We start from the raw sequence: 15,974 nt of genomic DNA, 5'->3' as shown, positions 1-15,974 counted from the left end.
ACGCGTGACATTCCAGTTGCTTTGTGTTTATATTTACGAGATCTAACCCAACAAAAATAAAATATAATCCCTTCATTATGGACATTACGCAGTCTTCTCTGTTCAGTCATTCGAACATTCCCTGGCCTTCATTACCATTTGACAACAGAATCTCAGCTTGCCCGTTCTTGCCATCGATTATCACGTCGTTGTTTATCCAAACAACAACTTTGGACAACATTCTCCCTTGACCCCCTACCCCCACCAGGTCTCCCTGACGTCACCCACAACAGCCGGCTCGCTCGTGCGTCTGACGTCACCACGCCGGGTTTCTGACGAGCCGACGTCACCACGCACGCCCCCGTGCGTATTACATCACGCGAAACGTTTCTGATAAATGACGTCGCCACGCACACGCGAGCGTCATGACGTCATCGCGTCACACCCGCGAGCGTCATGGCGTCACCGCGCCGACGAACGTTAACGAGCAACGCACGAACGGCCCGCGTGCGTGATTACGACACCACGCAGGTCACCGCTATAAAACGTCATCACGCTGGCCGCCTACGTCACCGCGCCGCTAGAGGGCCGTCGATGCTGTCGTCCTCCTCCTCCTCCCACCCGCGCCATCATCATCAGCAGCAGCACCACCACCGAGCACCGCGACGCGCCTCGGAGGAGCCGCAACAGCAGCAGGGGCACGGGGCAAAGCGGCGCCCGCTCGCCGTGACTTCCGCCAACCCCGCGGCGCCCGCTCGCCTCGTCCGATCTGCGGCGCAAAGGCGCGGGCCGAGCCACGACGGTTCGTGCCGAGTCCGAGTTGTCGTCCCCCCGCTCCGCTCTCTCCTCTCCCCTCCCGACCTCCCCGTCATCCTCACCATGGACCCGCGCATCTCGTGGATTCAGCCGGAGCAGCTGGGCCCCGCCAGCACCCTGTGGATGCACGTGTGGGAGAGCACGCAGGGCGGCCCAGCGGCCACGGGCCCCCCGCACTCCCCGGCCTCGCCTGGAGCCGCTTCGGCGGCAGGTGTTGGAGGAGGCCTCGGGCTAGCGGCTGTGGACGTGACCGCCGCGACTCTCTCGCTGCCTCCCGCTCCCTCTGCCACACCACCGCCGCCGCTGCTGCTGCTGCCTCCCGCCCGTAACGGCTTCGCCCCGGGCGGCGAGGCGGGACCGGGAGGCCCCGCGACCGTGGCCACCGCCGCCTTTGGTTCGGGGTCGTCTCAGGGCAGTGGCGGCGAGTGCCGTGGAGGTGGTGGAGGAGGAGGAGGTGGTGGAGGTGCCTGGGGATGCGCTGCGGCGGCCGCTGCTGCCGGGGCCGCGCGGGAGAACCGTGCGAGCACCTACGGCATGAACGCGCGCATCCTGGCGGGCGGCGGCTACTGCACCCCGTGGAAGCGGAGGGACTACAGCGAAGGCGTTGGCGGGTGCGTCTGCCTGCTGTTGTTGCTGTTGTTTTTGTGTGTCCAACGGTGTGCACCTAGCCTGGCACGAGCGCTGTGTGGCGGCGGCGTCGTGTCTCTCTCTTGTCCGTTGTCTGTCGGTTAACATTCAAGCACATGGATGGGGCTGTCCCGTGACCTGACATTTGAGCTTTTCCACAAGTCTGCGTGGCTTCGAAAGTACACCTAGCCTGGCACAAGCGCCGTGGCAATGTCTTGTACCCGTCGGTTGTCTGTCGGTTAACCTTTAACAAGCAACATCGATGGGTCTGTCCCGTGACCTGCCATTGAAATTGCCACCGTTGGCGTTGTTTCAAAAGTGCATCTAGCCTGGCACACGCGCTGTGGTGATAGCCACCGTTCCGTTGTTGGTGAATGTTTGCTGACGCGTGCGTTTGTGTTTTTGTCGTGTGTGTGTGTGGTGTCTGTGTGGTTATGACAGATCTAGAATTATTGTACATGCCGTGATGTGTGTTGGATGTGGCGTTTTGTTTGTGTGTGTGTGTGTTTTTCGAGGATTGCAGAGTGCTATTCACCAATTTTATGAGCAGTATCATTTGCAGTCGAACTCGCCACTGATGCGGTTTGAGCACCCACCCACATGAATTCTGTCACTATCAATCACTGCCATCACCACTAACGCTTATCTAATGCCAATTTCACTGCGATCTACCACTACCGTTAGGCACCAACCAATACCACCGCAAATCATTCCCAAGTCTCCCTTACAATCGATATCAACTACTTCCACCACAAAGAATTGCCCGCGACTAACTGCTGCTGCCGGAACTACCAACCCCGAGCATTAGTCCCCTTGTCCTAATTACCACCACCGTCAATTTCGACCACATTCGTGCATTGCTACACTACTTCATAAGAAACAATTACTACTACCCAAGAATTCGAAACCCGATTAAATTAGCTCCCAGGGCAATTCTAAATAAACTGTTCTGTTTGGAACTCCCACTTTAACCAACCACTGCTCTTTGAAACCACCCACTAACTACTTAAACAAATGAATTTTTCATTCCATCTCAATAACCATCACCAGCGAGTCTCGGGTAATCTTCAGCCAGGGTTCATTCGTCTAGTGACTGTTGCCATCAACCACCGTCTAACACCACCTAAAGCTGTCAGTGTGACTTGCCTATTACCAATTCCAAAACCACTGGCACTGCTACCCCTCCATTACAACTCTTAAATCCACCGCTACTAACCCAATACCAACAAAATATAATCCACTCGGAACCACCCACCGCTGAAACTTCCAAATACTAAAATTGGAATTTATAATGCCCAGGTCCCCTCCACATTCTGTCAACTACTGCAGTTTACAGTATTACTATAAATGATGCTGTCACAACCACCACTACCATCAACCACAACTACAGTAATATGAACCATCCTCAACCACTTCTGCTAACCAACGACTTCTTAAAAGAATGATCATCACGAACAACAACAGGTTGATTTTGAAAGTGAAACTCCGTCTGTTTTATCGGTCATTGAAATGAGAATAATGTCTCTTTTCAATCTTCAGGAAATATGTTTTGAAGATGCCCAGTTGGCTGAAGCATTTATCTTTTTGTTTCAAAGTAAAATGGCTTATTATTTTTAAAGTGACCGGTTTTAGATGAGTTTACTTGAGCTGTGAACGTTACATAATCAGACAACTGCTACTACCTATTGGCCACAACCACTAGGAACTACCAATGCCATTTACTAATACCACTGCAAACTACCATTCCTCCAGTCACTCGCAATCACCCATAACCACCAGCCCCCTCTACCACCAATACCACCGTGACATATCCTCCAGCATTACCACAATCTACTAACACAACCATGAAAGCTATACTGCTGTCACTGCCTTCAATCGCTGTCACTTGCATTGTCCACCAGGTACCACAACACTGCCACCAATCCAATGTTAATTGCCAAAAACTTCCGCGACTACATTATTTACCACCGTTTAAATGCTGTTTTCGACCATAAAACACGAGCAGCACCAAGTAACAACACTCATCGCTGCCTTGCCAGGAAAGCCTCGCCAAGTCCTCTCGACACTTTTTCAGGAGGCTCCTTCCCAAGTTTGTGTGATCCCAGCTTAGTCATTTGTAAATAATAATTCTTCAGCATTGAAATTTTTGGCCAGTACCAGTAAAGTGTTTTTTTTTTACGTAGACTTCCATTGTCAATGTTAATGTATTGTTTGTGCTAAATCGCTTTCATTACAAATATGATGTTCACAAGCAAACATTTAACATACGAAATTCCTCCGTTTGGTTAAATAGAACACTGTAAGTATTTATTTTACCGCTATTTAAAAGGTACGTTCGGTTGATTTCCACTTCAGTTGCTGGTTACATAATACCTCTTGGGGATTGTTTGCCTTAGTCGTGTAACTCATGCCAGTTTCATTGGAATATAAAACTTGAGTCGTTTATGCAACTTGGTGGCACATGTATTTTATACAATTGGCCATTGTGTTCCAAAGACTGATTTTAAATGTTCCTGATACAAAATGTTGCAAGATGTTTTTTTATTGAAGTTAGGATTCCTCTTTCCAGGGAGGAAAATGTATTTGTTTCTAACCGTATACCTCGAGTCTTTTAATTGGAAAGCACAAATGCAATGGCTTTTAGAAGCCGTTATCCAGTTCGGTTCTTTATAAAAAGGTTGATGGTCCATGACCCAAGAGCAGATATTGGACTTGTCCGGTACCATTTTGAGATAGCATAATTCGAGTGGTTCCAATTTCTCTTTTGCCAACAACAATGAATTACGTGAACCATTTAAATTAATGGCGTTATCGAATACTTTACTATTATTGGCCATGTAAATTGGTACTTTTAAAGTTTTGTTGCCTTCGTGTGTTACCAATTTCTGTTCTTGCCCATGGACTATTGAGAGTTCATTAAACCATATCCCTATTTTTACAAATGATCCTCAAAATAATTGGGAAGCAAATGAAAAGGTATTAACTTAGTTTTAATTTAGAATTTTCGGCATATTATTCTTGTAGGTCTGTAATGAGGTTTCCATCCTTATTCCAGTTTGGGACTTTTTATCCACCGTTGTCTCTGTGGGGTTTCACCTGTCACGAGTGAATGAGTGCGTGTGAGCCTGTTTTTAAAGGTGCCCTTTTTTTGCGTGAAGTCTGGAGAAAAGTGCCCCTAGAGTGAAGATGGAAATGATGCCCTTGGTATTTTTTAAATGTTTTATGTAAATATATTTTTTGAAGGTCTAAGCCAGGGCACTGGTTAATGTGCATGGGAGATTTAACCAGCCACAGAATCCAGTTATTCGGTTTTATGCCTCCTGAATTGTCCTGAAACCCATAGTACACATGCCCCAGACTACAAGTGGAATGCTGAGCAAAGTGTTTGAGCGGTGCCAAGCCAGTCTAGATTTAGCACTCACTAGTCCGAAGGCAACATTTGGCTTCCCTTGAAATTCGCTGCATTGGCATATTTTTGGGTCGCGATTCGATCCAAGAATTGATTTTTTTGTTGTTGCAATCATGGTACGCAGGATTCATGATAATTAAATATGTAATCAATTCCCTTATTTACCCAGGAAAGCCTCGCTGAGAACTGGAGTAAGATCCATGCATAAAGAGGGGTGACTTGAAGTTCCACATGAATAGATTCAATTTGTTCCTGGATTCTATCTATTGATCACGCTACCACAACATTTGATATTCCCGTGTAGTCCCCCATTCAGGTGCTATAATCCTGCTTTTCCTTTCTTAGAGTCTGAACTCTGACATGGGGCACATGATGATTTGGTCTTTAGAACTGCTTTTTTATATTTAGTTTGTTTCCTTTCCCCCGCACCCCCGATTTTAGTGTGGTTGGCTACGTATGGTGCGAAAGAAGTTCAGTATACACCTCAGATTTTCATCATAGATTGATATCAACCTTTTACAACAAATGTACATGTAACAGCCCTTTGTCAATCCACTGCAGCAGCGGGAATTATTTGACCATATTTTACGATGCTGGTCGGTGCATTAATTGCAGTTTTTGCTAATTATATGTGAATGTTACGCTTGGGCTATTGAAGCAGGTAAAAGTACAAACAGAAGAGGTGCATACAAAAAGACTAAATGATAAAAATTAAGGGGAAAAAATGTTGATCCTTGAATCAAATCGCAACTTGAATCGTGTAATTTCAAGGAATCGACCGTGAGGTTGAATAGTTAAAACCGTGCAGCACTTTCACAGTAGGAATACTACAATTGCACATTATTCAGTCATTGTGTTGCATTGAAACCTGTAGTACCAATGTAGAAAGGTTATAATTTACTCGGTATAATAGGTTGGGCAGGTCACACTCTAATGCCTGCAGTTTTAATCGAAATTTTCAATCATATGTCCAGTCGTTACGACACAATGTTGATCGGTCTCAGGGTATCAAATAATCTCGACCAATGTAATTATATTTCACCTGGCTGATAAGGTGTCTGAGGGAGTGGTGGGGGGGGGTAGGAGGCTTTTCTACAAGGGACGAGGGGAAACTCTGCAGCGGTCTCTGTGTCATGGGGGGGGGGGAGGTGCTTCAAGCATTGTTGACTTGCTAAAACTCACGGCGTGGTAGCATCAAATCGCTTCCGTCGTAAAATGTTTCAAAATATTGGCAGATATTGACCTCGGTGTTAATGTGTCGTCAAGCGTTAAATTAAATCACGAGTCTAAGTTACCATGACACAAAAATGCCATTGCAATCACATTCTACGTGTAAACGTGATGGCTGGCAAGCCAGAATGATTCTGCGTCAAATCATCGTGGCCGTTTACCTGGGCCCCCACTGATATTGGCTGAAGAGGTGTCGTTTGAAAGCTTTTGAAAAGGGGCTTTCAAGTTAAATGCGGCGTGTTTGGGCCTCTTTGATGACGAGAGCTGATGGTCACCTCGCGTAACCTACGACCCGTGAGATTAAATGCGCATCCATGCGTGGATTTGACACCGAATAACCCCTTTTGGGAATGAGCTACTGCAACGAACGAGGCGCCACTGGCACATTGTCGGATTTGATGTGAAACTAAAAGTAAAATCGCGCCTGCTTTGCACTGGCAAGCAGCGCTCCTCCTTGAGCCAGTGTTCGAGATTCCAGGTTCCACATCAATGACTCTGTTTGACTTCCCACCCTGTGTGGAAAATTATTTTCATCAACACCAGAGGTATGCCAGGCCACATTGACCCGTGATGGGGCTTTGAACTTGCAACTATACATGTGCTTTATATTTGGCATGTCATATTTAACCCCTCCCACCAGCCCCCCACAGTAATTCGATGATCTTTTGTGATTTGGCATCGTGTTTAAATTCAAGAATCCTATTAATTTGTTATTACGATGCCTTGAGATTTTCTAGTGGCTTCATAATTTGGCAACCGATATCAAACACAGTACAGCCTTTGCGTGATGTTGTATGCTTTGTATTACATGTCTTAAACAAGTCCAAAAAGTAAATTCTATTGGTCTTCTTGATTGGTTAGGCATGCTATCAGTGAGCACCTGTTTAGAGCAGCACCGCTAATGAGGGATGATGAGGCCAGCACCACACCTGGCTGAGTTTATATCTCTCAAATTTTGAAATTTACTGGTTCTGCAATGTGCTTGTATGCAGCCGAGTTGAACTAGCGGATTGCCAAGGGGGCTTCGGACACCACTCGTGTTGGCTATTGCCACCAATCAAACTCGCTTTGCCAGTATTGTATGCGCATTGAGAGTGACTAGATCACCATTCCTTGCTGTGGTACTTGTGCCAGAGGTAGGTTTTCTGGGATTAGATCACAGGGAAGACCAAGGTGTTGATATAATGGACTAGGATGGACCGGCATATGACGTTCCAATGCACACTGTGTATATCGGCTATTTCTATCAAAGACAAAGATCCCCCGTATAGCCTCAACAGACTTTTGGGGCAGTTGCAGTTAGCAAGCACCTATGTGCCCAGCACCATGCCTGGTGACTTTTGCCTCCCTTGTGGCAATGTTTACACACTGCACAGGGTACTCATTTGAGGCTAAATCGACCTAGGGGAGGCCCAGGACCAGTTCAGATGATTGTCACCCGCGTTGGCTTTTAGCGGGAATTGAGCGCAGCGCGTGAACTGCGACACCACCGCTCGCTAACAGCACTTGCCCTAGGAGTCTGTTTAAGGCTATATGGGGGATCTCTGTCCGCTATCAAAGACAAACGTCCCCCGTATAGCCTTAACAGACTGTAGGGGCAAGTACTGTTAGCGAGCACATATGAAGGCCGGAACGGTACACGAGGAGGTGTGTGGCCAGCACCACGCCCAACCGCCTTTGTCTCCCTAGTGGCAATGTTTACACACCGCACCAGGTACTCATTTGAGGCTGAGTCGACCTAGGCATATACACACACATGCACACACCACCACAAACGGTGCGGGGCGAGTGATTTAAGTGACTGTGGGCCGCCTCTTGTGTTTGCGCAGCCTTCACGAGGAGGTGCTGGATTTCTACGCGTACATGTCCCCAGGCGAGGCAGAGGAGCGAATGCGCCGCGAGGTCGTGCACAGGATAGAGACCGTCGTCAAGGAGCTATGGCCGACCGCAGAGGTGCGACAAACTTGCACACACACGCGCGCGCGCACAACATGTGCCATAAAGTGACTTAAAACTTTCGTGACTGCAGGAATTCATATTCTTTTGTTATTTTGGTAAAGTCACGTAGAAAAAAAAAAGAGGTGAATACAAAAAATATTTTTTTATTCACTTTATTTTTTCTTATTTTTTTATCTACGTGAATTTATCAAAAGAACCATAGAACATGTGCCTTAAGTATTTTACCCGGTGAAGCCTCGCCGAGTCCCCAAGGGCTCTTTTCAACTGGGGTCCCTGTATGATGGGCCCCACTTTCTCCAATTTTGTCTTTTTAAGGAGGACGACGGTCGCGTCGCTCGGTCGAAGTGCTCGTTGCGTCTCTTGAATGAAGTGTGACGACAACCGCGGGGTGTCATAGCGGTGATATCGCTCGCATTTCTAATGACACACTTGGCTAACTTGAATAGATTTTCTAATTTCAACATAAAAATTGTATATCTGTAATAGAGGTTTTGTTTAGATCGCGTAAATATAAATGTGTCGTTAAAACTGCCACCACCTGACACCGCTAATTCGTAAGGTTTGTCACGTAAACGAAACATACAATGAGAATAGGTTTTCCCCTTTTTTCTGGCAACAAAACAGATGTTAAGATGTTAAAACACCAAACTGAAACCTTTTACAAGGAATCATGTCTGCATTAACCACAATACTTGTGGTCAGAATGCCAACAAATAACGAATTCTGATAATATATGCATTGTCTATAAAGGCCTTTTGGTGTCCTCTGGTCGAACCGTTTTGAAACTAGGCTCAAAAGAAAGCTGTCTTTGGTGTGGACCAATCAGTTTTAAAGACGATGCATATATTATCAGAGTACGTTTTTTGTTTGCATTCTGACCACAAGTATTGCGGTTAATGCAGACATGATTCCTTGTAAAAGGTTTCAGTTTGGTGTTTTAACATCTTAACACAACTGTTTTTTTGCCAGAAAAAAGGGGGAAACCTATTTTCTTATTTTAGTACTGGCAAAGAAGGTCCCATGATGTAAAACATGCCATGTTCGTTATTAGTTCAGCAACACTCGTGTGTTGTTGAATAAACCCACACCATTTTCCATTCTAGTACGATTTTTTTGCAGGTCATTACAACCAGCCTCATCAGGCGGCAGCCAAAGTTGTGGAGAAATCCTCCTGTTCCGGTCTTGAATAGAGGGATAAATGTGGTGCCGTCACTTGTGAGCCAATCCGGTGTGAAGAGAAGAGGGGGTGGGATTAATGTGATCGTCTAAATTACAATCGATCTCTATTTTGGTTTGGTTATTCGCAGTTAATCACAAAGCCTGGGTAGATTTTGACTGGTGGTGCCCAATCTGTTTGGACGCCATGAACGTCCATCAACCCTAAAAAAAACAACCGGCAGTAAAAATGATGGATCTTTGTGAAACAACTCCCAAGTATCTGCAACAAGTTCTGCGGACCACTTCCCACATCCATGTGGGCCCCAAGAATCACGGGTTGGTGGACACCACTCCTCGACAAGATTCGAGTTTTTTGTTGTCCGGTTTACTGCTTTTTTTCTTTAGTGGAGCTTGTGGTAGGGAATTGGAGAGACCTCGCTGCTCGTACGCGAGGGCAACGCCCAAGCGCGTGCGAAAATTGGACGGGCACTCAAACTCTGACCACCTTGCAGCTCCCTGGTGTCCACCGTTGTCTGAAGCATTTCCATCCAGTTTTAATCTAAAGCCGCACGTTGTTGAGGGAAACGAGTGGGCAGACCGTTGCATTAAGGGAGGTTCTGTTTTTGTTAGGCGTTTCCTAGGGAGTTAAGAACACGCAAACAAACGGACGCACGTGAACGTGTGCGTGCGCGCGAGCGAACAAAAACAACGCCCGGCCAGGGGAACGTTATGAGTGGCCTATGACGATGAGCTGGAGTGCCGTGTTCTTGCTGGAAGACATCTCGCGCTGTACCCTTTTTTTTAATGCTAGAGTTTGCGCCCATGCGCACGTGTTTTAACACACACGCTTCTACCACACGCACACTCGTTCTAACGCACGGGCAATAATCGCTCCGATGAGAAACGTAACGGTAAGAGTTAAAAAAAGAATTGGGGGTGGGGGGGAAATTGCGCATGCATCCTGTTGCGATATTTTTTTTCCAATGCGTTTTGTCTCTGGAACTATTTAATTTGCGATTTTTGTAAGTCGACAGGTAGATCTCCGGGCCAAATGTGTGTGTATGTACGTTGAACTTTGGCACCGTGCGTAGCCAACCGTGCTAATCGGAATTTATTATTTGCAAATATATATTTGCAAATAATGTTTGTCTCGATGTTTTTGGCTAATCCTGCGATCGTTGTGGCCGGTTTTCAATCGGATGAATCTCACATGGCAACACTACATTCACACTGCGGGTTCGTTCATATTGGATCATCTTTATGCTCGTAATAGTGACACGGTCACAGGCTGATGGACAAAGCTAATGCATCAACGCTTTCAACAATAGAAAGTAGGAACAAAAGCTCGTTTTTGAAGGTGTGTTTGCTGCTGATATTGCCAGAATGTGTGTGGTATGTCCTTTGGACAGCCTGATGGACAGACACAAAATATCCGCGGGGTAACAAATAAGTGGCCTATTTACTGCTGCTGCCTTGGAAAGGGAGCGCACATTTGTCGGAGTTGATGTAGTGTCGGCAAGATTTGACCTTGGCGCGCAATGGTTTTAAGTTGCTTCCTATGTACACCGAGCGTCTCCCTTCTCGTACACGGTACTCTCTCCTGCACCTCTTTGTTAGGCTCATCAACCACAGCGGTGATCTTGGTCCGAAAAAGGTTGACGACACTTCACAGGATGGAGAAAAATAGCAAGTTTACAGCTTGCAGTTTAAATTTCTATTTAAAGCTTTCGTGACTGCAGGGATTCATATTCTTGGTTCTTTCGGTAAAGTCACATAGAAGGGAAATAATAAAATTATAAAAATAAAACAATGAAATTGTCATGACGTTTCGATTGCAACACAAGCAATCGTCATCAGGTGTGAAACCCACAGCAAGAAAATTTGAAAAAACCGCCACCTTTTTTCAAAATGTCTTGCTGTGGTTTTCACACCTGATGATGATTGCTTGTGTTGCAATCGAAAAGTCATGACAATTTAATTGTTTTATTTTTATAATTTTATTATTTCCCTTCTTTGTGACTTTACCGAAAGAACTGAGAATATGAATCCCTGCAGTTTGTTTGAAGTCAATTTTAAAGTCTGCATTAATACCTCCGTTGGAAAGAAGGGTGTTTGGTCTCTGATCTCTGCTTGTACAGATGGGGGACAGGGTGACAGAAGTCCCGGTTTGGTAGCGGGAGCGTGTGAACCTTAATTTAGCCCCACCGGCAGCTCATTAATGATGCTCGCGAGTGAGTGTGTGTGTGTGTAACGCCGGGCCGCGTAACGTCGCCGGCGAGCTGCCGCCACCGCCGCGCATGCTCCCGTTAATACGATGTCGAACACGACAAACAAGGTTTATGGGCGTTCTCTGGTCTGACATTGGTGAGACTAGGCCATAAAGAAGGCTGTTTCTGGTGTAGGTCAATCTGTTTCAAGGACAATGCGTATATTATCAGAAGGTGTTTGCATGTTTTGCCACAATTGTGTGTGCGTGTGTTTTTAATGCAGACTTTATTCCTTGCAAAAGGTTTCTATTTGGTGTTTGAACATCTTAACACGTGTTTTAATTGCCAAAAAAGAGTAAAATATATTCTTATTTTGCATGGTATTCTACTGGCATAAAGGTCCCATGATTAATATTAATACCTTTTGCCACGTATGAGATGAATTTCTAGACCTTTATGGCTGTATCCAAGCCTTGGTGGCAGTGAGGGGGGGTTCATGTAAAGTTTAATGAGAGCTGCCAGGTGTCCCATTTTTGTCAGTTTAGAAATTGATAAGCAATTGCGTCCTTAGCGCATTGAAGGGTGAAGCTTAACGTTGACTCACAAGTGGACGCAAAATAATTGCCGAGTCAACAGTGCGCATTCGTATGTTGAACTTCTTTCGCACTACGTAGCCAACCGTGGTTATTGGAGGTGTGGGAGAAGGACACGAAATTATACGGCAGGGGCTGATTTGCACCACAACCACTGTTGACTTCCCACGAGGTGGTACTCGTTGAATGCATGTTGGAAACATGGCTTGCTTCTCCCCCCCCCCCCAACACGGAATCTGAACGCGAAGCAAGCCACGTTTCCGATAGTCGGAGGTGTTCTCCAGCCCCCCAGCGCCGCTTAGTCTGGAGATGGGGACTGAAGCTAGTTGAGTGTTAGATCGTCACTTACTACATGCGATAATAATCACAATGGCAACTTAAACCCGTGTGTACGATGCGAGATGTTCGCTGTCAAATGAAATCATTAATTTGGTGTTCTTCATCCATTTTGGGATGGCTTTCTGTCAAATCTCGTGTGCTGTCAGAAAATACTGTTTATCGTTTGGGGATGTTGGTGTTGCGGCACATTCTGACCTTGCGGCACGCCTGTAATGCAGTGGATCGGGACTTGGGTTGACTTGACTTCGCAGGTGGAGTCTGAAGCCGGGTCGCTTGAGTAGCTTGGTTGCATGGCACGGATTTGCCCTCCTATGCAGATGTCTCTGCAACATGTTGTGAGCAGTTGCGTGGTTTTTTGAGAGATGAGACTGCTCATCGATTTAGGAGTGACAGTATCCCATCACGTACACGGCTGTGATTGTTCGCTACGATCCCGAATTCTCTGTTTTCACTTCCTTGTTGCATAACTGCTCGCACATTTGGAGACAAATTGGCGGCTATTAAGTTGCGTGCTTTTGATAGCCAGCTGGTTATGCAACTGATGTCCCAGTTCTGGGCCCAGCTTGAGACTCCCACCTCCAGGGAAAGGAAGTGTCTTGATTTACGAGCTGGTACAGCGCATAGGTTTTGATAAAAGGGATATGTGCAGCGTTTGGGCGTTCTCTTGTAGTGTACGTGGTTTTTCACTTGGTGCAGTATTTTTTTTTCTTTCCACGCCAAAAAGTGCTTGCACGTTCTAACTACTTCATCCATATATTGTAACTAGTTCATGAAGCCTGTCTTCACCAGGCAAACATTTTCAATCATTTTAATAATTAACCTGATAGGATTTTTTCGTACAATTTTTATCTACGATCAGACACTAGCAACTACTCAGTTTTATTCGGCAAAACATAATTATTGACTACTTGATTCAACTTGTTATATTTAAAGACGTACCCATAGGAAACTGCTAAATTGAAAGATTCAGTTTTTTTTTTATAAGAAAGAACACAAACGAATGAACTTAACACTCTGAGGAGAAGTTCGTATCTTATTGCATTTTTCGAATCATTTGGATTTGAACATCATAAAATGCGTATTTTTTTCATTCAAAACTCCTTTAATCCAAAATATCTCAAACATAGAAGATAGAAGAATGATTCTCACTTTAATTTTATTTTCCGTTTAATGCTTTATCAAAGGAAAAAAACCTGCAATCTTATTTTAACCGGTTTCTGAATGACACTCACAAACATGTTTATGCGGCACTTAAAATCGAGATTTGGGGGCCTTAAAATAAAAAAAAAATCTCAGATTTTCATATTTATCATTTTTGTGTCCTAAAAGCTACCTAATGTACCAAATTTCAGCTTTCTACCTTGTCGTGAAGGACCCTCAAGGTTTTTGAGACACACAGATTAAGATTGTTATTCATAGAGATTGTTAACGGCTAATCAATTCCCTGATAGATTCACTGAAGGTTTCGTCAAAGGTACCGCGTGGTGTTTACGGTGGTGAGGCAAGCATCGTCAAGTCAATCTGTCAATGTGACGCGTGCGTCTGGAATAAAGCACGTGACACTACGTTACAAAAGATAGCTGTTGTTTTGTTGAAGCACCACTTGTGCTGTGTCCTAAGGCTGGTGGAGGCACGATTGAAGCCTTGTTAATGACTAAAAACAAGGGTTATATAAGCCACGTGACTTGGACGTACTGCCATAGCGCCCTCTAGCGGCATCATGTTCACGTGAACCCCCGACATCCACACGGTGACCTTTGATGCGCCACAACACGTGCTGCATACTGGGAGCCGCTCTTAAGGGGCCACCCATTGAGTAGGTACGCAAAAATCTGTCAACTTGAGCCCTCCCTGGTACGCAAGCAAACTTTTTACACCCCCCCCCCACCACCTGCGTACGTACGCCTGACGCACCCCCCCCCCCCCCCCCCAATTCTATAGAACGGCAGATATTTAATTAGTGCAGAAACGATCAAGGATTAATAATATTGACGTGTTTAAGGAAACTGATAGTCCACCGCCGGACTATCTGACTCATTTGAAGGCCAATGTAGACAAATAATTATCGAGGCTTCACCCCCCCCCCCCCCTGTTTCCTATGTGTACGTACATTGGCAGTAGACCCCCCCCACCCCCCCCCATACGCAAGCATACACATTTGGGTTAACCCCCCCTCTCCCCACCATGCGTACGTACTAAATGGAGGCCCCTAATCTCTGCCGTATGTATGTTGAATTTATTTCGCGCCGTACGTAAACAACCGTGCTAATTCAGAGGTGCGGGGGGAAGGACAACGAACTAAACCCAAAACGATTGTAAAGAAATTAGTTTTCAATCTCTATTTAATAGTGTATAGCTCGATTGGCTTCCTGAACAAAGAGCGTTCCAGATGGCCGCACCACAGTCCATTGGCAGGCATGAAAGAGAAGGCCAAATACACCCGAAGGGTTCTCTAGCTCTGTATTGAGGCCCTTCCGTCAACAGCGGTGTGTTCGTTGTATGTTGGTCAACACTATTTTCTTCGTTGCCACAATTTTCTTGATGCAGTCGTTGGTGGCACTCGGTTGTTGGTCCCATCACCTAAGGCCTTTGATGGGTTGACTTCTAAATATCTTGCCGATAAGCTTTAGTTTTATATTCCACTGTGGAAACCTCTTCGATCTGTGAGTCTGGTCTGATGATTATTCCAAAGTTCAGATATTGTTCTATGGGAGACTGAGATTTTTGCAGCCAGGCTCTGCAATTGTGAAATTCCCTTCCTTGGTTCATTCGGGAATCTTGAGTGTTATGCTTTAAAAAAAATATTTTTTAAACTCTCCTGTTTGTACAGCCTTTTTCTCCACAACCTAAGCGCTTTGAGTCATTGTGGGAATTGCGCTATAGAAAAACTATTATTATTAAATATACTTGAATCCGGTTTACTTATGGGGAGCCACAATGCAGATTGTACCCAGGATCTCCGTAATGACGTCTGGGTCTCCTGGCAAGGTATTAGCCCCCAGAATCGGTCACCTATCCTCTCTTTTCCAGTGTACCTTGTAACTCGTGCATATCGACTCCTTACTTTTCTTTGATTGTACCTGGATTCGAACCCAAAATTTCAGCAGTGCCGGCTATGTGCTGCGAGTTTTGTTCAGTGGAGGTTTTTTGGTGAAAACGGCTTCTGCGGAAAATTGCAGCTGCTGCAGCAATTCAGCATCTGGGGCAGCAGTGTCCAAGTACATTACGGTGAATTGTCGAGAACCTAGTTCCTAGCAAATGCTTGACTATTAACTCTGAGACGTGGGAGCTGCAATTCCATCTTCACCGGAGTGTCGAGCCACTAACGACTGCACAGGGCACATTCCCTAAACATCTGCTGAACCCATGAGCATGGATTAACAAGGAACATCATCTGCAGGAGCTGCTGTATGTAGATTATTGATGTTTCAGAGCTCACCATTTATAGATTTTTTTTTTGTCTGCTACTTTTTGTATGATCCATGAAGAGTTTTTTTTTTAGGGTTAGATCGCAATCTAACCCAAAAAATCCTTTGGATAATATTGGTCGCGAAAGCCTGCTGTGTTAAACTGACTAACCTCTTTGGTTTTTCAAGGATTAAAGAATTGGGGTTCGTGCGCCGCATTTTTTATTTATAAGTGCTCTGTGCACTGCAG

At 45.5% G+C, this 15,974-nt stretch overlaps 1 protein-coding gene across 2 annotated transcripts in view; it reads left to right on the top strand.

The window, feature by feature from the left end:
- Positions 1-541: 541 nt before the first annotated feature.
- Positions 542-15,974, top strand: part of LOC144723357 (terminal nucleotidyltransferase 4A-like) — a 42,648-nt gene continuing 27,215 nt past the window's right edge. Inside the window, exons 1-2 of one of the 2 annotated variants that reach the window (XM_078602093.1) lie at positions 542-1,406; positions 7,891-8,014. In XM_078602093.1, the coding sequence (XP_078458219.1) occupies positions 574-1,406; positions 7,891-8,014 (957 nt within the window). In that variant the 5' untranslated portion in view covers positions 542-573. The remainder of the gene's footprint in view (positions 1,407-7,890; positions 8,015-15,974) is intronic. The other variant, XM_078602094.1, reaches the window with a different exon arrangement.

Source organism: Lampetra planeri, chromosome 17 (genome assembly GCF_965212315.1).
Source record: "Lampetra planeri chromosome 17, kcLamPlan1.2.h2, whole genome shotgun sequence".
In the NCBI taxonomy this organism is placed as follows: Eukaryota; Metazoa; Chordata; class Hyperoartia; order Petromyzontiformes; family Petromyzontidae; genus Lampetra; species Lampetra planeri.
The sequence above is the reverse complement of the archived record's forward strand: the minus strand, read 5'-3'. Positions and strand labels throughout refer to the sequence as shown.